We start from the raw sequence: 20,746 nt of genomic DNA, 5'->3' as shown, positions 1-20,746 counted from the left end.
GAAGCTCACAAAGGCTGCATGCTTCCCCCTGCCCATCCTGGGGGAGAAGACCTAGCACCTCGCCCAGGACGTGCACTGTTGTAGGCCCAGGAGAGCAGAGAGCTCTCCACCCAGGGGTCCAGCAACATGTCTGCTGTGTGGCAGCCTTTCAGACAAGACGTGGATTGTAGGTTAGGTTTCAGGGGGCATCTCCAAGACGCCCTCTGTAGTGCATTTTACATTAAATCCCACACTAGCATCAGTGTGGGTTTAATGTGCTGAGAAGTTTTGATATCAAACTTGTCAGACTTCAGTGTAGCCATTATGGTGCTGTGGAGTTCATAATGACAACCTCTCAGCACCATATACTCTTAATGGCAACACTGCACTTACAGTGCCCAGGAATGGCCCTGGGTACTGTAGGGGCACAGAGCTCATGCACCTGTGACCATATGTAAATGTAAATGTACAGGAATTTATATAGCGCAAATCACCAAGCGGTTTCTAAGCGCTTGCTTAGGGAACCCGTCCTGGTATTCTCCTGTGAGATAGCCCTGGCAGGGTATCCACAAGGTGAAAGCCAGGCATCCCGCCGCGAGGGGCCATTGTGGAGATTAAGCAAGCTATTGCCCAGAGTCGCAGAGTGTGAACCCGTGAATCAAGTAGGCACCGGAGCGAGAATTGTCGAGTCCATGGACATTTTAGGACTCAAGACCCCGCCGAGCCGGGAATTGAACCCTGGTCCCGGGCTGACCTCTGCTTCCAGGTCTGCCTCCTCTAACCAGTGAGCCACACTTCTCCACATACCATACCACTGGCATAAGGCACCCAGCTAGAGGGGTGACTGATATATGCCAGGGCAGTGGGTTTGTGGGCAAGGCACACAGGGATGTGCCATGTCGACTCTTTGTTTAGTTCTGTACCAGGACACTCAGCCTGCAAAGGCAGTGTGTGTGTGTCCGGGTACAGGGGCCCTAAGGGTGGCACAATAAGTGCTGCAGTCCTTAGGGGTCTTCTCTGGTCACAATGCCCTGGGTACCTAAGGTACTATTTACGAGGGGTTGACCTGTGGCCAGAGATGCCAATTGGGTTTTAGTTTCAATGCAGTTTTTAGAGAAGGAACACAGGCCCTGGGCACCTGATTGGCAGGAGCCCAGGGAATCGTCTCATTCAAACAAACCCCTTTCACACAAGAAATTTAAATTAAAACATTGTCAGGAGAGGCTTTTCCCACTTCTACCACTAAGTGGGCATTAGCAACAGCTGTGAAGGAGACAGCAATTATCAAGAGTATTAAAGATGCTTTAGTGACAGTCCGGAATCAAGAATAAAAACAAATCAAACTATCTGCACAACAGTGCAGTAAGTCAACCACCACCATTTAGCAAACAAAACTGCCAATTACATACTCGTTGCAGTTCAGCATCTGGGTCTGGGTGTCCTTCAGCTAAAAGTCGTTGCCTGATTTCCTCATGTTCTTCTTTCTCCCGTTTCCTGTCCCGCTCATCTGCTTCCATTTCTTTCTCACGATCTCGCAACCTCTTCTGAAATGCACTTCCCCTGTTGCACCAGCAAATTAAAAAGTAAACAATCCACCATAAAAGCAATAACCAAGTTAAACTGAACTTGAAAGATACACTAATTTAACAAAAATGTGAAATTTAACAATCAAGTAAAATTCAACTGATACACTATTCAGGGTACAATGTCAAATTATGCAAATGCTACTTACCAGTATGCATCTGTTCTTGGCATGTAGGGCTGCTGACATTCATATCTGTGCATAGTCCGCCACCTAGTGTTGGGTCCGGATGATTGCACATTGTTGTCCTGGAAGAGTCTTCGAAGTATCACGAGATAGGTGGCTCCTCCCCTGGACTACAGTGCGCATGGGCATCGCCTCCATCCCCAGATTGTTTTTAGCCATAGGCAGAGATGGAGTGAAGAAGTGAGTGATGACCATGCTATGAGCATATGTTTGTATATGAATACATACTGCAGCTGCTACAGGCGCCGGGGAGGAGGGTGGGCGATATGAATGTCAGCAGCCCTACATGCCAAGAACAGATGCATACTGGTAAGTAGCATTTGCAGTTCGAGGCATGTGGGCTGCTGAATTCATATCTGTGCATAGAATACATAGCAGTCCCTCCATTAGCGGCGGCCGCCCGTGCCAGCTGCAGCAGTCTGAAAAAGCGTTTTTAGAACAGCCTGACCAACAGCTGCCTGTTGTTTTGAATGCACGTCTACACAGTAGTGCTTGGTGAAAGTATGAGTGGTAGACCATGTGGCTGCTCTACAGATGTCTTCTAAGGGAATGTTACCTAAGAACGCCATAGAGGCCCCCAACTTTCTAGTGGAGTGGGCCCTCGGTGGTATAGTGAGAGTGCGCTTTGCTTTAGCGTAGCAGATCTGAATGCACTTTACTATCCATCTAGCTATTCCTGCTTTGGAGATTGCGTTTCCCTTGTGTTGAGTGGCAAAAGCAACAAAAAGTTGTTTGGTTTTGCGGAAATCTTTTGTCCTGTCCACATAATACATCAAGGCCCTCTTTACATCAAGAGTGTGGAGCATCCGCTCCGCCAGCGTCTCTGGGTTTTGGAAGAACACCGGCAATTCAATAGTTTGGTTCATGTGGAACTGTGAGACCACTTTGGGCAAGAATTTAGGGTTAGTGCGGAGCACCACCCTGTTGGCATGGACCTGGAAGAAAGGTTCTTGGATGGTGAGCGCCTGCAGTTCGCTAACCCTCCGTAGCGATGTGATTGCTACTAAGAAAGCCACCTTCCAGGTCAGAAACTGCAGTTCGCAAGAGTGTAGTGGCTCAAAGGGGGGACCCATCAGCCTTGTAAGAACCACATTGAGGTTCCATTCCGGTGCTGGTGGAGTCCTTGGTGGAATGACTCTCTTGAGTCCTTCCAGAAAAGCCTTGATAGCAGGGACCTTAAAGAGTGACAGGTGTTGCCTATTTTGGAGGTATGCTGCCATAGCCGACAGGTGAATGCGGATGGAAGAGTAAGCTAGATTACACCGATACAGGTGAAAGAGGTAACATATGATGTTTTGAATGGAAGCGTCTAGCGGGTCAATGCTGTGCTCCACGCAGTAGACGACAAACCTCTTCCATTTAGCCGCATAACAAGCTCTAGTAGTGGGCTTTCTCGCTTCCCGAATGATGTCCATGCAATCGGGAGGAAGATTAAGGTAGCCAAACTCTAGGACTTCAGGAGCCAGATCGCCAGGTTGAGCTGTTGCGGATCTGGGTGCTGAATGTCGCCATGGCTCTGCGTCAGAAGGCTGGGAGTGAGATGAAGCCTTTGATGCGGTACCACGGAGAGTTCCAGAAACGTGGTGTACCATGGTTGGCGAGCCCACGTAGGAGCAGCCAGGATGAGAGTCATCGAGTGCTGCCTGAGCTTGCGTGCCACCAGCGGTATCAGAGGTGCTGGGGGAAAAGCGTACGCAAATCTGCCTGACCAGTTCATCCACATCGCATTGCCCTGTGATTGGGGGTGTGGGAACCTGGCGGCGAAGCTTTGGCATTTTGCGTTCTCCTTTGTGGCGAACAGGTCTATCTCTGGATGACCCCACCTTTGGAAGTACGGTTGGAGTACTGATGGATGTAACTCCCACTCGTGCATCTGATGGCTGTGTCTGCTGAGCAGATCCGCCATCTGGTTGTCCTTGCCTGGGAGATGTTCTGCCATGAGGAATATGTTCCTCTGAATGGCCCACTTCCACATGCTCTGAGCCAGATGAGACAGCTGTGGAGAGTGTGTTCCCCCCTGCTTCTGGATGTAGTACATGGCCGTCATGTTGTCCGTCCGGATCAACACGACCTTGTTGCACAGATGTACTTTGAACGCCTTTAAGGCCATGAAGATTGCCATCAGTTCCAACACATTGATGTGCATCTTCCTTTGCTGAAGTGTCCATAGTCCCTGCACTGTGTAATGGAGTACATGAGCTCCCCATCCCTGGAGAGAGGCGTCCGTTGTCAGGATGATCTGTGGGACAGGCTCTTGGAATGGTCGGCCCTTGCAAAGGTTTTGTGGCTTCCACCAATGCAGAGAGTTGTACGCCCGACCGCTCACCAACACTAGGTCTGTCAGTTGCCCATGAGCCTGAGTCCACTGACGTGCCAGGCACTCCTGAAGCGGACGCATATGTAGTCTCGCGTGCGGGACAATGGAGATGCAGGAGGCCATCATGCCTATCAACTGCATGAACACCCTCGCTGGAAGCGAGGTCTGGGGTCTGAATCGTTGGATGAGCGCCTGGATGCCGGCGATTCTCACTGAACTCGGCTGCGCAGTGGCCGCCAGAGTGTTGATTGTCGCGCCCAGATACTGACGCACGTGGGCGGGCTGGAGATGGGACTTTGGGTAGTTCAGAGAGAATCCCAGATCGTGCAGGAGGTGAATGGTGCGTGACACGTGGTCTACGCACTGCTGTTCCGTCTTTGCCTGAATAAGCCAGTCGTCGAGGTATGGAAAGACATGGACGTGCTGGCGACGGAGATGCGCTGCTACAGTCGCTAGGCACTTGGTGAAAACTCTTGGTGCCGTGGTGACCCCGAACGGCAGGACCCTGAACTGGTAATGCTGGTCTAAGATCTTGAATCTGAGATACTTCCTGTGTGAAGGATGCAGGGGAATGTGAAAATAGGCATCCTTCAGATCCAGCGTTGCTAGGAAGTCCCCCTGTTGAAGTAGGGGAAGCACCTGCTGCAACGTGAGCATATGGAAGTGCTCTGAGTTGATGTACCAGTTCAGGGGCCTGAGGTCCAGGATCGGCCTGAGTGATCCGTCCTTTTTGGGAATGAGAAAATACAGGGAGTAAACCCCTGTTCCTTGTTCTTGCAATGGAACGAGCTCTATCGCCCCTTTTTGCAGCATGATTAGTACTTCTTGCTGCAACAAGGTCAAGTGCTCGTCGGACATAGCACGGCCTCTTGGCGGTATGTCCGGTGGAATGGACGTAAGTTCTAGACAGTACCCGTACTGGATAAGAGACCTCACCCACCTGTCCGTGGTGATGGACCTCCACGCCGGCAGGAACTGCTGTAGTCTCCCCCCGACAGGTGTTGTGTGATCGGGGGGAAGTGACAAGACGTCACTGCTTGTTGGAGGCGGTGGACCTGGAGGCATTGTTTCCACGTCCTCTGCCCTTGATATTATTGCCTCTGTAGCCACCCCTGCCCTTGTTGTTGTTATACGAGGACTGGGTGTTACCCTTGTAGTATTGCGTGGTTTGGGGTGCCTGGCCTCTTGAGGTGCCTCTTGAATTGGAGCGGCGAAAAGAACCACCCCGAAACTGCTGACTTTGTAAAGCCCCCATAGACTTGGCAGTTTCGGTATCTTTTTTCATTTTTTCTAGGGAGGCATCCACTTCAGGGCCGAACAGATGGTCAGGATTCACCGTCTGACCCAGTAATGTGGTTTGTATGTCGGGCTTGAACCCAGAAATTCGAAGCCAGGCATGGCGTCTGAGTAACACGCTTGTATTGATAGCCCTGGAGGCAGTGTCCGCTACATCTAGGGCACATTTGATGGATGCATTAGTAATGAGTTTACCCTCCTGAATGAGCATCTCCCCCGCCTCCTTGTATTGGTCAGGCAAGTGTTGTAGGATGGCCTCTAATGTGTCGTAATGGGCCCTATCATAACGTGCAAGCAGGGCTTGGGTGTTAGAGATCCTCCAAATGTTTGCTGCCTGTGCAGCAATGCGTTTGCCCGATGCCTCAAAGATCTTTGACTCTTTGTCTGGGGGAGGAGCATCACCAGTAGTCTGCGAATTCGCCCTCTTTCGAGCGTTGGACACCACCAGGGAGTCCAATGGCAAATGTCCCTTAATATACGTGGGATCCGTGGGCGCCGCCTTATACTTCCTGTCGATGCGAGGATTGACCACCCGCGCCCGGGTGGGCTCCTTAAATACCTCCTGTGCATGCTTCAGCACCCCTTTGAGCATAGGTAGCGTCTTGACTTGCTTTTCGGCTACCGAGAAGGTGTCGACCAAGAAGTCCGCATCCACAGGGTCTGAGTGCAGTTCGACGTCATGGTTCGCTGCAGCTCTTTCTATTAATGCATTAAACGCCGCCGAGTCCTCCGTCGGGGACGTCTTAGTGGCGAAAAGTTGAGTGTCCTGACCCGACTGCAGGTCGTCCGTGTCGCCTCCTGCTGTCCAGGGCACTTGCTCCTCGTCCGGATCCGAGTACGCAGGATATGTGTACTCGTCGTATTCCTCCTCCACCTCAGGCACTGGGGAATGGGCCGGCGAGCGTTCCATGGCTTGTGGAGACAGAGGTTCCATCAGAGCCGAAGAGTCCGCAGAGTACTTTTTGTTCTTTAATGGAATCCTAAAGGGTTCCAATGGCGGCTCCGAGGTAATCTTTCTTTTGAGGAGCGACAATTTTCCGGTGTTGGCGTCGATTGTCACCTCTCGACGTTCCTCCACCGCGAGCGGTTGGAGCCGAAGCTTCGATACCACCAAGGCAGCTTTCGGCGTCAATACTTCTTGAGAATGTCCGCTCTGCTTAGGCGCGAAGGCCTTCGGCGCCGACTTGGGAGGAAGGGTAAAACGGATGGGCGTTTGTCCCTTGGCAGGCTTCGGCGTGGGCCTTGGCACGCCAGCGTCCTGGCTGGGAACCACAGTGGACTGTTGGATCCGCTTCAAGGATTCTCCCACCTTCTTAGTAAGGGATGCCGAGGGCTGAACTGTCTCGAGCGCCTCTTCGTCTCCGAGAGCCCGGTCGTCGGCAGGCCTCTTCTTCGGTGCCGACGCCTCCTGGCCCGTCGCACCGTCGGCGTGACGCTTCTTCGAAGCCGTCTTCGGGTCCGCGACCCCTCTCGGTGCCGACACAGCCGCGTCGGAAGTCTTCACCTTCGGCGCCGACCCCGAGGACTTCGGGTCGGCCATTTTGGCGCGGCTTTTGTGGTCGGCCATCTTGGCGTGGCTCTTCGAGTCGGCCATTTTGGGTTTCGTGGAAGTTGACGCCTCCAGAACCTTCTTTACCAACGCCAGTTTCGGTTTCGGTTTCGCATCCGAGGGTGCGTGACCGGTTGGCTTCACTTTCGGTTTCTTGCCAGAAATGTCCGTGACCGGGCCCGGGGGCGGGGACGTAGGACTTGTAGTAAGATCTCGGGTAAGGCCCGAAGGCGATCCCTCGACCTGGGCCGTATGACGGGGGGAAACCCCGGAGTCCGTTTGGGGATGCTCTTCCTCTGAGCTATCTCCCATGGCGGCACAAATCAGTTCGTCGTCCCCTACCTCACCGGAGACTTCGTCGCCGGCCTCCTCGTCCGCGTCGTAGGCCTCTTCTTCGGACGCGGGGCCAGAGTCCGACTCTTGTACGCCGGCTTCCTCCTCAATCGATTCCTGAAAGATGTCATCAGGTGGGGGTGCCGAAGCCGACAACTGTGCCTGGAGTCGATTAGCCCGGCGAATCTTCAAAGTTTTTTTACTCCTAAACTTTGAACAAGCCATGCAGGTGTCTTCACGGTGATCCGGCGACAAGCATGTGTTGCACACAGGGTGCACGTCGAGGTGCGAGTATTTCGAGTGACATAGCGGACACTTCTTGAATGGAGTCCGCTCCATCGCAAATGAGTTAGTGTAGGCCCGTCCGCGTCGAAGCACGTGGAAGGGCAGTAGGAGATTGGAGCTGAGAGTCAGTAAGAAAACCCGAACGCAACTATACCGACGCCCAGCCTAAAGACCTTTTGGTCTCAAGTAAAATCGAACAACTATCGGTTCCGAAGGAGGGAACCGAAAACACATCCGAACCCTATGGCGGAAAAAAAAAAAATCTGGGGATGGAGGCGATGCCCATGCGCACTGTAGTCCAGGGGAGGAGCCACCTATCTCGTGATACTTCGAAGACTCTTCCAGGACAACAATGTGCAATCATCCGGACCCAACACTAGGTGGCGGACTATGCACAGATATGAATTCAGCAGCCCACATGCCTCGAACTTTAAATTTAGTTTTCTGACTTATTACTTGTATACCATATAAAATAGGAAAATGTAAAAACAAAACAGTTACAGGAATAAACACTGCAAAAATAATCTGATGTCAAAAAGAAAAAATGATATTTAGACACAAAGACCAGCATGGCATACCCCTACATATCAAGAGAACCCAAAGTCGGTCTAATCAATACTATACAAGTATTCAGGTAACTGTGAAAAGGAATCAAAATAATGTCAGACAAATGACACTGATTATTCTCACATGGGCCATTTAAATCTTCGTAAAGGTAGAGGACATCGAGGTGGAAGATGGGGCTGCAGTAGGCAGAGATGAGCCCAATAAATGCACAGCAGTGTTAGCTTCAATCATGACATTAAGACAGTTCTCAAACCATTTTATTGATCGCATCTTTTGTTAAGGTGCACCAATTTTTATTACCCTATTGTAGAAAGCTGGCTCTGTATAAACAATACCAACAAGAGGTATAGAGAGTCCCAAAAGGTATAGCAGAGGATAAAGCAGATAATACCTTACTCTCACTTTAGTGGTAGGTCGGCTGAGCAGTTAGGCTTATAAGAGGGTTGTGCTAGCCATTTATTGTACACACTCAGGCAAGACATGATAAAACACACTCGGACTGAATCTAGACCAATTGTTTGTATAAAAAGAATTTTTATTTCTACAACCAGGTGAAACTCAGTTGCAGATAAGTAAAACAGCTTCAATAATAGTGTTCAAGATGCAGGAGGAATACATTTGCAAGGCATTAAACAATGCTTTACAGTGAATGAAATGCCTTTGTATAGTCAAATACAGTAGACGTAATTGTTATAGTTATCTGCAATAGGAAAAATCATAATGCAATCCTATGGAAGTAAGAGGTAAGTACATGACTTACTTCCCTTGTCTTCAGGGTCCAATGGTAGCTTGAGGCGATTGGGGATACCTCGTAGATGCACGGATTTACAGGAGGTTTCAGGGCAAGGCCTCAGGGGTTGAACTAAGCACGGGGGAGGCACAAGGCAGCACACAGGCTACATCACCAGCAGCACAGGGACAGCAGGGTGCAAATCAGCACCACGCTCCCAATGCTTTTCAATAGAGGTCGTTGATTCCACAGAGGCCGAAGGTTCAGACCAGGAGGCTGGACTAAGGCAACCAACGCTTGGCAGGTAAGTTGGATAGCAGGGGGGACCGTGGACACTGTCTTCTGGGCGCCCCATGGTCAGGGGCAGAGGATGCAGGGGTGCCTTTTGGTGTCGGATTTTCTCAGCTGAATCCGGTCCCGGTCAGAGGGACACTTCGTGAAGAGACTGAACAGACATCGTTGAGAGATCAGCCACGGACGTGGACTAGGTCAGTATCACTGGGGAGACTTCAAAGGACAGGTGAGTCACTCAGACTCTGGCCGTCGGGTGCAGAGTGGTGCAAGTGTTGCAGAGTCGCCTGGATCTGGTGTCCTTGAAATGTTTCTTTCTGGACAAATCTGGTGACCACAGAAGAAAAAAAAATCTTTTTTGAAGGCTGCTCAGGTCTGAATTTCTTGGAGGTTTCTGGCTGCAGGGACAAACCGGTGCCTGCAAGCAGGGTCACTGAAAGGGGAGACAGGCCAGTAGGGCTGGGGATAAGTAATTTGTCCTCCTTCGCTTCTGCATGGCTCTTCGGTTCTTTTCAGGTCGTCAAATCTGAGGAACAAGGCTCAGGGAGGCCCTTAAATACTACATTTAAGGGCTTTTTTGAGGTAAGGGGGCAGTAGTCAATGGCTACTGTCCCCTGGGTTACTACACCCTTTAGCTGTCCACTCCCTTTGGGGAGAGCGGCTACATCGATATCCCTATTGACCCTAATTTACCTCAGCCCCTAGCCGCCCTAGGGGTGTGCCAAGCCCAGGTAGACACCTACTCTAGTGCCTAATTTTCAGTGCTGCTGTTCCTGCAAGGGGAGGCGTGAAGCACATCCACCCAGAGCAGACTGTTTGACCTCCGAGAGCACACAGGCTCTCACCCCATGAGGTTAGAAACCAGTCTGCTAATGACAGGGACCAGTCCGCCAATTCACTAGAAGTTGGTCCTTTTTCAGGGAGCATCTCTAAGATAAACTCAGTGCATTTTATAATAATTCCAACACTGGCATCAGTGCGGGTTTATTATGCGGAGATGTTTGGTCTAAACTTCAGTCTTCAGTAAAGCAATCATGAAGCTGTGTAGTTGGTGCTGACAAACTCCCAGCCATGTCCTCAAAATGGCTTCACAGCACTTAGTGTCCAAGAATAGACTCGGACACTACAGAGGCATATTGCTCATGCAGCTATGCCCTTACCTGTGGTAGTGCACCCTGCCTTAAGGCTGCAAGGCCTGCCAGAGGCGTGACTCACCTATGCCACAGGCAGTGGTGTGTAGGCATTGCACCTAGGTAGGTTATATTAGTTTAGTCAAACCACAACACATAGCAGCAATGGCAGTGTGTATGTTTTTTGAGTTTTAGTGTGGTGTAGAAAGGGGGTTTCTGTTGCAGTAACCCCCCCACTTGTTGCCAGACTAATGATGCACTTTTCCTTGGTGTGCCAAGGGTCCCTGCCAATCAGGTTCCCAGGGCCTGTGTTCTTCCCCCAAAAACTAACCCAATTGGCATCTCTGGCCACAGGTCAGCCCCTGGTATATGGTACCACGGGTACCCAGGGCACTGTGACCAGACAAGACCTCTAAGAGCTGCAGCACTTATTGTCCCACCTTTAGAGGCCCTGTACCCTGACATTCACACACTGCCTTGGCAGGCTGTGTGTCTTGGTGTAAAACAAAGTGAGGCATCGACATGGCACATAGGCTCACAAAACACTGCCCTGGCATACATCAGTCACCCCTCTAGCTAGGTGCCCTTTGACATTGGTGAGGGTACAGGTGCATGAGCCCTGCACCCCTACAGTACCCAGGTCCATTCCTGGGCTTTGTAAGTGCAGTGCTGCCATTTAGAGTATATGGTGCTGGGAGTTTGTCATTACGAACTCCACAGCACCATAATGGCTGCACTGAAGACTGGGAAGTTTGGTATCAAACTTCTCAGCACATTAAACCCACACTGATGCCAGTGTGGGATTTAATGTAAGATGCACGACAGAGGGCATCTTAGAGATGCCCCCTGAAACTAGACCAACTCCCAGTGACCTGACTGAGTGGCTGCCGAGGCTGCCACCATCAGACATTTTTCTGGAGCCCTGGGTCGAGAGCTTGCTGCTCTCGGGGCCTGAAACAATGCACATCCTGGGACGAGGTGCCAAGCCTCCTCCCCCAGGATGGGCAGGGTTCACGAAGGAGAAGCTTCAAAGGCATACCGCCTTTGTGAGCCTCTCCAGACTGCTTGCTGTACTCAGCAAGTGGCCCCTACTGGTCCTACCCCCCACTTTGGGCAGGAGACCCGGCGTGAAAAACAAAATGAGGAAGAGAGGTGTGCCCACGGCTGCCAACTCCACCCCTAGGGTGGGGAGGTGATGCGAAGCACAACCTAGAGTCCCCGTCATCTTGAGGATGAGGGACCCAGCAGACGAGGGGCAGGCTCCTCCCCCCGCCCCCCTCCCCACCCTCCCAACAAAGATTCAGAGTAAGGGGTGTACCCACCCCAGGGACCCATTGGTCCCTGCCTTTTACCTACCTGGAACGCCTCTACATTTAGTATTTAGGGGCATCCTGAACCTTCCTGCCTTAGATCCAGCAACCACAAGAAAAGGATGAGAAGCCATGCAGAGCTAACAAGGACGACGCCAACTAACTTGGCACCAGCCCTACAGGCCTGTCTCCCCTCAAACCTGCTCCTGCGAAACCCTGACGTGTCCAGCAGCCTGCAACCTCAAAAACCCCGGAGGACCTGCCTGCATTCACTTTCCAAACTGTTTCTCCCGTGAACACCGGACGAGTTTAAACTGCAGCTTCTGGTGCCAGCCAGAAACCGCGAATCCAGCACACACTGTGTGAGAAGTTGGCCTGATATGCAGTGCTCACTATTCTAGTGATCACTATGTATCAGTCCAAACAACCCTTATTGATGATTGGTTGTAAGTCAACCTTATAGACCAGCTATCCTAGTAGCGTGGATACGAGCAGTCTAAGGCTAAAGACTCGAGAGGGCGTGTTAAGCCAGCTGTTTACCACACATATACCCCTTGAACACCCAGTGAAAGGACACCACACAAGTGTTATGAAAATAAACAGTGTATTTATTAGAATCACAACAGCCCTGTACTCTTTATGAGGACAGGGTACTAAGCACAAAACAAAACTCTTACGAAAATACTTAAGTTAGCACAGTATACACAAATGCCCGAGGGGCACGGAAAACCATATACTCTGGAAATGGAATGCGAAATTACTAGCAGGTAAGTACAATACTAATAGGCTTTGGAATAGCTAGGACTTGGCTATAGAATCGTTAGATTACTTCTAGGGGGCCAGGGGACTCGGGTGCAGAGTGTCCACTCTCACGCGGGATGCGGGACAAAGTCTATGATAGCTAGTAAAGGTAAAGTTAGTGTTCACGGGCGAACCCGACCTGGTAGGGAGAAAACGAAAGTGGATCCAGACCCTTGGATAGTGAGGCTATGCTGGGGCACCGAAATGCCGAAGTTACCTAGCCCAGGGGCTGCAGCTGCATAGGTCTCAAAAGACGTCGGGAATCCTCGTTGCCGGACCAGGAGCCTGAAGAAAAGAAGTTGCTGGCAGGCGACCAGTGAAGAAAGTTCGATGGACCCAAGCCTGGATCGAAGGTAGATGACACCTGAAAGCAGAGGGGACCAAGTTCGTGACTACTAGCCAGTAGTCAGGTGGTACCAGGAGGGCACCGGATGGTAGTCACCTCGACTAGGTGAGTGGGCGACGCTGTGCTCTGCAGATCTCACGGACCAGGAGGCGTTGTCGGCGACCAGGATGGAGGAGCGAGCTGTCCCACGATGGATGAACCTGTCGGCGTCGAAGAACCCAGGATGGGGCAACAAAGCCTTGGCTAATTCAAGCCCACGCGGTGGACTCAAAATGGCATCTGGAGTGGACCAGGAGGGTCCGGGGTGCTCCTCTCTTGGAAGGGAGCAAGGGCCAGTCTGGAGCAACCAGACTAGCAAGTTGGATGTTGTCGGGCGTCGTTCGGGAAGGCCACAAGCCAACGGGCTAGTAGCCAAACAACGCGGTGAGCAGCAAAAAGCAGAAGGGCCCCACGCCGATCGTGGAGATGCTGGAGGGCTGATCTTCGGTGCTGGAGCTGCTCAGGGTCGGGGCTTCTCGGACCCCAAAGCACTCGCCAGAGGGATACTCTGTGGGCTTGCTGTGAAGAAGTCGTGCAGTCTTGGCGATAGCCGGTCCCTCGAGGTCTCGTCGCACTCGCGGTTCTCAGCTTGGCTGTAGAGATGAGTAGAGGTCAGAGGTGCCAGGGAAGCCGGGTCTCGTCGAGCTGGGCAGTCGGATTCCGGAGGAAGGACTTGCAGCAGACCGCAGTGTTCTTGATGGTGCCCGCTTGATGCAGGGTGACTACTCCTTAGCCACAAGGGAGAATCTGGAGGAAGAAATCTTGAAGTCCTTTCGAAGAAAGTCGTGTCTTGATTCCAAAGATGATCTAATTTGAACAGGGGGCTCGCTCCTATCTTTATTCTAAAAAAAGGGGATGACCCGGTGACTAGGTCCTGCCTATGGGTGGGACCAGGAAGGGGGGTGGTTACACCCCTCTCCCCTGCTAGACTTCCCCAGGCCAGGGGCTGGTGTGCCCCTGGAACTGGTTCTGGCCGGCCTATGCGTAGTGAGCACCGGGGTGCCACTCAGCAGTCACCTTCCTGTAAAGCCCTGCCTACCCAGGATACACAAAACCCTGTCTGGGATGGTGCTAGCACCGCCCCGGACAGGAAACCCTTTGTCCAAGCTCTCCTCGCTGGAAGGACTCCCAGCAGCAGGAGGTCAGACTCGTGTCTGTGGTGGCAGCATCCATTTTGTGGAGCTGAGGCTTCAGTTAACTTTAACCGGGGTTCACAGTTACATACATGTCGTGTCCCTCTAGAAGGGTGGAATGCTAACCCCGTCGCCAGAACTGGCGAGGGGTTAGTATTACAATTCGTATGACACCTTACTCGACATGGTTTGATAAAGCAATACCAAAGATAGCATTTAACCGCGAGGATTATAATGCACTTAAGAGTATATGGTATGCGATATCATAGAACAGCCATTAGGACTTGGTTCCGCAAGCTGCAGACGGACTCAGCTCATGCCAGAGCACCATCTAACACGATTCCACGCACTCTGCCTTCAGGATTGTTAAGGCCTGCCATAGGAGTGACTGATAGGGATCTGTGTGTCTATTTCTAGGGTTAGATATAGGTATACTATATCTAAAGCAAGGGGTGTTTACAACACCTTGCCCCAGCTGTCGTGCAGCCAGTTGTGTCAGATTGAGATGGCCATCCAGGGGTGGCATAATACATGCTTCAGCCCCTGGTAGGCCCTGGGTACACCTATGCCCTGAGTTACAAGGTCTGATAAGGTGGCCCAGTACTTATTTATTTTATTTATTTTTAGAGTTTTCTATAGCGCGAACTTGAACCGATTAGGTTATCAGAGCGCTTTACATAGCACCAGTTCCGTTACATGTTATCACAGCAGTTTACATAGAATCAGTTACGTTGCACATTTCAGGATCTTGAACCGATTAGGTTATCAGAGCGCTTTACATAAGACAGCATTCGATGTCCAGTGCCCTCCTCCGCCGTGTAGCGGGGGACCACTTCCAGCCCTCCGAAGTAGTCGAGCTGTCGGGACTAGGCTCCTGGAATTTCAGCTGCCCCTTGCTGCAGCTTGCTACAGATCCTGCAGCCACCGAGGAGTCTGGCACCGCTGGGCGCGACCGGAGCTCACGCTGCCCTCGGGAGATCTCTCTTCATCACCGGATCGAACTTGGAGTAGGGACGCGAACCGGGAGCAGCGCGCCTACCCCCAGACGGACAGATCAGCTAGATCAAGCCTCTCGGCCCACAGCGATAACGACCACTCCCCGCGCCCCCCTCTGCTGCCACCGGGATCTACCGTGAACGGAGCTGCAGCCTGTGCAAGGGTGCTACGAGCGGCTGCCAGAATCCTTACAAGGTGTGTGCACACAAGTTTACTTTCCCGAACACGTATGGTTTTCGCTCTCTTTGCCCGGACTCCTAAAGTGATATTTTCTTTCCAATTACCAATTAGATATGTACCTAGGGTACATGGAATCCATTTTACAGAGAGAGCAATGGGCCTGGGGTCCTGAATAGCAGGGCCCCAGGTCAACTAAGTCAGAAAACCAGCAAAACACCAGGAAAAAAAGTTGGGGGTAACCATAGTCAGGTATCTACCTTCCTACAAACTGCACCTGCCGAGCCCGGCCTGTGTTTGAGTGAACAAACACCACGAGGAGGTCCCCCGGCGATCCTGACCCAAGATCCTGCGACCCCTGACCTGCCCCAAGCCTTCAGACGCCTGCAGCCGCAATCCAGAGGACCCCCCCCTACCGCGACCAGAGAAGATAAGAAAATCCGACGTCCCAAGGCACCCCTGCACTCAACGCCCCATGGCCTTGTGTGCCCAACCTACACTCTACATCCATACTTACCCCTTGAAGTGTTGGTCGCTCCAGAAAGATACTTGTCCCCAAGTCTGCAGCGTTTTTGTCCTGGAGAATCTCCATTGAAATTGACCGTGCACCCGCCCTCAAAACAGCACCCTGCACCCGGCTGCCCTAGCGCCGCTGAGGGTGCCCCTTTTGGGCTAACTTGGTCCCCAACTTGTCCTGAGCATAACCCTATGAGCTTAGCTCCCACAACCCTGTGGCCTGCTTGCCAGTCACCACCAACCGGCCGCCCACTATCCTACATAGGATAACACTGGGTCTGAACATTCTGCATCCGGCCGCCCGAGTGCCGCTGAGGGTGCAACAGTGCATCACTGACCCTGGGAGACCAGAGTCTAACCCTAGAACCTAAACTCAAAAGACTGATTACTTACCTTGAAACTGAGGACTCATTTTTCCTCATAGGATAACATTGACACTTTCTCCCAAAAAGTTTCAACTTTTGAAAACTACAAATATTCCTTAAAAATCAGCTGAATAGCCGTTTTCTCAACTGTTTTCAGGAAATGTCCCAGAGTAAGAAAAAGTAATGATAACCTAACTTACCTGCTAAGTGAATTTCCTCCCATAGGATAACATTGGTGATTCCATGTGAAAAAGTTTGTGTCAACTTTTGGAATGCAATAATATTCCTTAAAAATAGTACCTTTAACCAAAAAGCATTTACTCACCTGTTTTTCCTTCAAATCTGTTTATTTTGTGGTAAAAACAGAACGTCAGGTGTACACAGCGTTACATGTAGGGCCGGCCACGTAACATATTAAAAAAGGAGCGATAGTATAGGAGTTTAAACACAGCATGTCGCCTACAACCCGTGACGGGCCGGCCGCGTAGTAAACGTTAACAGGCAATACTGATTGGTTGTGGTGCTTCACAGGACCCGTAAAAACCAAACCCATTAATACTGCAACAAGGGCGCGAGGCCCAGAAAGAAAGGAAGCGAAAGAAAGGAAGCGAATGAAAGAAAGAAGACAGACAGACAGCGAGTGAGCATCAGCACTTGAATAGAATAGGCTAAAGAGATCTTGTGGGCGGGCAGGAGGAGGGGATAGTCTGAGTCAGTGATCCAGGCAGTGAGGAACGTTGTACTCTATTCACGGAGATGGCGCGCTGGGCTGGGCCTATTGCGGGAGCAACTTGCCAGGGTCAGTCGGGAGGATAGCATCTTCAAAAAGGCGCAGCGCAAGTTTGGCAGGCAGGTATCGGGCGTGCTCCACTTTACAGAGATACTTAATTAAGGGCTGCCAAACTGCAGTGAAACGGGTATCGCATGCTTGTATTCGTGCTGTAAAAAGCTCCATGGTAACGACAAGCCATAAGTGCACGTACCAAGCGGCGATAGGGGGCGCCTCCGACTTTTTCCAGTATTGTGCAATAAGTTGCTTGGCTGCTCCAAGCATATGCAGCGCTATTTTATTTATTTGAAAGTTTTATATAACGCGGACAAGATCTTTGCAGATATCAGAGCGCTTTACATAGAAGGGGTACATGAGGGAGCATAGTCAGACAGATAAATCAATAGATCAAACAGTACAAATAGGTGGCTGCAGAGCCAATCATGTGAGTATTAAGACAACTAATACAAATAAGCAAAGGGGTCAAACATGTAGTACAGATCAGTGCAGAATTTATTTGAATTTGAATTTAAAATTATTTTTAAAGCGCACGTTCGCCAGCGGCTTCATGGCGCTACAACAAACAGAAACAGGGTGGGCAAGCCCATACATGATAAATAATTCAGATTATGGGGGGAGTAGTTTAATTAAACGCTTTAGAAAACAAAAGGGTCTTGAGTTGCTTTCTGAACTGGGGATAAGGAGTCAGGGTCCTAAGCTCAAGGGGAAGGGAATTCCAGAGGAGAGGGGCAAGGGTCGCAAATTTCGAACCGCCCCATTTCTTCCTCCGAAAACGCGGGACCGTAAGAAGGGACTGGGTGGATGAACGGAGGTCTCTAGTGGGGACATAGGAGGTAATCTCAGAAGAGATGAAAGCTGGAGCCGTGCCCAGTCTCGCTTGAAAAGTGATGGAAGCTAGCTTGAACTGGACACGCTCACGAACGGGGAGCCAGTGTAAAGATTTAAGGAGGGGGGTGACATGGTGAAATTTGGGTAATTTGAACACCAGGCGGGCCGCCTGGTTTTGGACCTGTTGCAACCGCCTAAGACTATATGCAGGTATACTAGCATACAGGGCGTTGCCGTAATCCAGGCGGGAGATGACCATCGCCAAGGTGATCAGTTTAAGGGCTTGAAAAGAAAAGAAACGGGACACCTTGCGTATAGTACGCAGTGAGAAAGGCAGAGGACACCACGGAACTAACCTGGGAGTGAAGGGTGAGTTGTGGATTTAGCTTGATACCTAGAGTTTTTACTGAGGAAGAAGGAACAGGTGGGGAACCGAGAGAAGGGGGCCAGAACAAAGAAGACCAGGGGCTGGATGAACCACCTGTTAACACCAGTTCGGTCTTATCTGGGTTAAGTTTTAGATGGTTGTGGTTCATCCAGTCACGAATATGGGTCATAGTAGATTGGAAATTAGAAATAGAAGACAGAGAGGAAGAAAGATCAAAGACAAGTTGGAGGTCGTCAGCATAGTTATATACTGAGACCTCCATCTGCTGGAGAGAGAAGATGAGCGGGGCAATGTAAAGATTGAATAAGAGGGGGGAAAGAGAAGAGCCCTGGGGAACCCCGCACTGAACTTTCCGGAAATCTGCGGTAAAATCACCCAGGCGAACAGCCTGGGTGCGGTCCCTCAGGAAGGAGGATAACCAGACCAGTGCAGTACCTCCGATCCCCGCCGCCCTGACACGGGAGAGTAAGATGGTATGGTCAACCGTGTCAAAGGCGGCTGAGAGATCGAGCAGTACCAAGGCCTGGGTCTTATTGGTATCCATTCCCTCCCTGAGGTTGTCAAGGACCGAGAGTACCACAGACTCCGTAGAGTGTGCGGGGCGGAAACCAGCCTGGCGGGGGGCTAAGACCCCATGCATCTCCACAAAAGTGCTCAGGGTGCGAGTAACGTGGCGCTCGAGCACCTTTGCTAGGAATGGCAAAAGGGAGATGGGGCGGTAGTTGGCTGGGACCGAGGGGTCCGCACCAGGTTTCTTGAGAATGGGAACGATGATAGCAGTTTTCAGAGGGGTGGGCACCACACCCTGGGAGAGTGAACTGTTGAGGAGGTGAAGAGGGGGATCAGAGCAAGAGGAAAAGATGTGACGGAGGATGTGGGAGGGACAGGGATCAAGAGGGGAGCCAGATTTGACCAAGGGAATTGTTGAAATGAAACATTCCTTAGTCAGCGGAGGGAAAGTGTCAAGATGACCCTTAGGGGGAGGACATCGAGGGTCCACGAACGTCGGAGAAGGAGGGGGAATGTTGGCCTTAATAATAGAAATTTTCTGAATAAAGAAGTTATTAAGGGAGTGACAGAGTTCAGGTGAGGGAGTGGGTTTCAATGTAGCTCTGTCAGAGAATGCCAAGTTGTTAACAATCGAAAAAATTACTTTCGATTGATTCTCTGCGGCGAGGATTTTGGAGGAGAAATAAGCTGTTTTAGCCCCTAAGATGGCCTGCTTATACTGGGCTAAGGTGTTGATAAACTCCAGTCTTAGTAGGGGACAGTAATTTCTCCTCCAGGCACGCTCAGATCTGCGTACCGCTAATTTGGCAGTCTTAAGATCCTCATTAAACCACAGGTTGGCATCCTTCTCCCGCTTAGATGTGACCCGCTTGAGTGGGGCAATAGAGTCACACCCAGAAGTGAGCCACTGGTTGATATAGGCGGCTTGGGAGAGGGTAGATAACCCCTGTAGTGAGGGGTATTAACAGAGTTCGAGATAATAGTTCAAGTGTATTTAGCCATGAGGATAGCTTTTACTTCATTTTTAAAGAGTGTAGTGGAAGAGATAAGCCTGGTTTCGGGAGGGAGTGAGTTCCAGATCCTAGGCGCCATTCCTGAGAAGGAGCGCTTATATGTTTTTTCCTTCCGGAATCTTCGAGGTTTCAGCAGAAGATTGTTTGTGCCTCTAGTGTTTCTAGCTCCGCCAGAGATTGTCAGCTTCTGAGCGAGGTAGCTGGGTGAGTTTAGGTGTACCGCCTTGTGTGTCATGCAGGCGATTTTCAGATGTATTCTGGCTTCAAAAGGCAGCCTGTTCAGGGATTTCAAGTCAGGGGTAATATGGGAGTGCTTTTTTGACCCAGTGATGAGTCTCGCTGCAGTGTTTAGAGAAGCTCTTAGGGGTGCTGTTGTAGTTAGGGGGAGTCCGCAGAGGGCGATGCTGCCGTATTCTATTCGAGGGATGACTAGTGCTTGTACTGCGGTTTGGAAGTCTTTGGCTAGGAGGAAGGGTTTAAGTTTCCTCAGAGTATTGATCTGGAAGTTCGCTCCCTTTGTTGCCTTGCTGATATGTTGCTGCATGTTGAGATTGGTGTCGAGTGTTATGCCTAAAGATTTTGCTGAGTCCACGATAGTGGGTTGGACATTGAGTGCGGTTAGGTGTTTAAGGCAAATTTGAGTGGTGGAGATCTTCGCTGGAGGTGAGATCAGAAGGAACTCTGTTTTCAGGGCATTGAGTTTGAGATGATTATCGGCAAGCCAGGATTGGGTGCCTCTGATCGTTGAGTTCAGGAGCAAGATGTCTTTAGGGGATTGTAATTTGAGATAAAGTTGGGTGTCGTCGGCGTGCATGTGAAAGTGTACATTGGATGCTTGTAGCAAGGTGGTGAGAGGTTCCATCACTAGGTTGAACAGAGTTGGGGATAGAGAGGATCCTTGGGGGACGCCTAGCGTTACAGGTATTGGCGAGGACATCAGGTTGTTGCTCTTGAATTTCTGCGACCTGTTGTGAAGAAAGGAAGTGAACCACTTGAGAACAGTTCCAGATAAACCCATTCTTGTGTTTAGTAGTTCTAGTAAATTCTCATGTTTAACGGTGTCGAATGCTGAAGAGAGATCAAGAAGGATGAGGAGGGGGGAGGAGCCAAGATGGCGATCGGAGCGGACCTGTAGGCTCCCGGCTCCGCTAGTCTGTTTCTGCCGTGCCGATATCCTGTTTCTAATCCTGGCTCATTTGACGGTGGACTGTGGGCGAAACGGCGCTGATCTTGGCGGTGCTTTCCCGGACCCTCGACCCGCCCGGCAGCCGAAGATATTCGCCTCCTGG

At 50.9% G+C, this 20,746-nt stretch overlaps 1 protein-coding gene across 6 annotated transcripts in view; it reads right to left on the bottom strand.

Moving 5' to 3' along the window:
- Positions 1-20,746, bottom strand: part of RBM25 (RNA binding motif protein 25) — a 370,502-nt gene that overhangs the window by 158,334 nt on the left and 191,422 nt on the right. For all 6 annotated transcript variants that reach the window (XM_086937079.1, XM_086937080.1, XM_086937082.1 and 3 more), the window contains one exon: positions 1,389-1,539. In XM_086937079.1, the coding sequence (XP_086793205.1) occupies positions 1,389-1,539 (151 nt within the window). The remainder of the gene's footprint in view (positions 1-1,388; positions 1,540-20,746) is intronic.

Source organism: Lissotriton vulgaris, chromosome 9 (assembly GCF_964263255.1).
Source record: "Lissotriton vulgaris chromosome 9, aLisVul1.2, whole genome shotgun sequence".
Taxonomy (NCBI): Eukaryota; Metazoa; Chordata; class Amphibia; order Caudata; family Salamandridae; genus Lissotriton; species Lissotriton vulgaris.
This window is presented reverse-complemented; position numbering and strand designations above follow the sequence as displayed.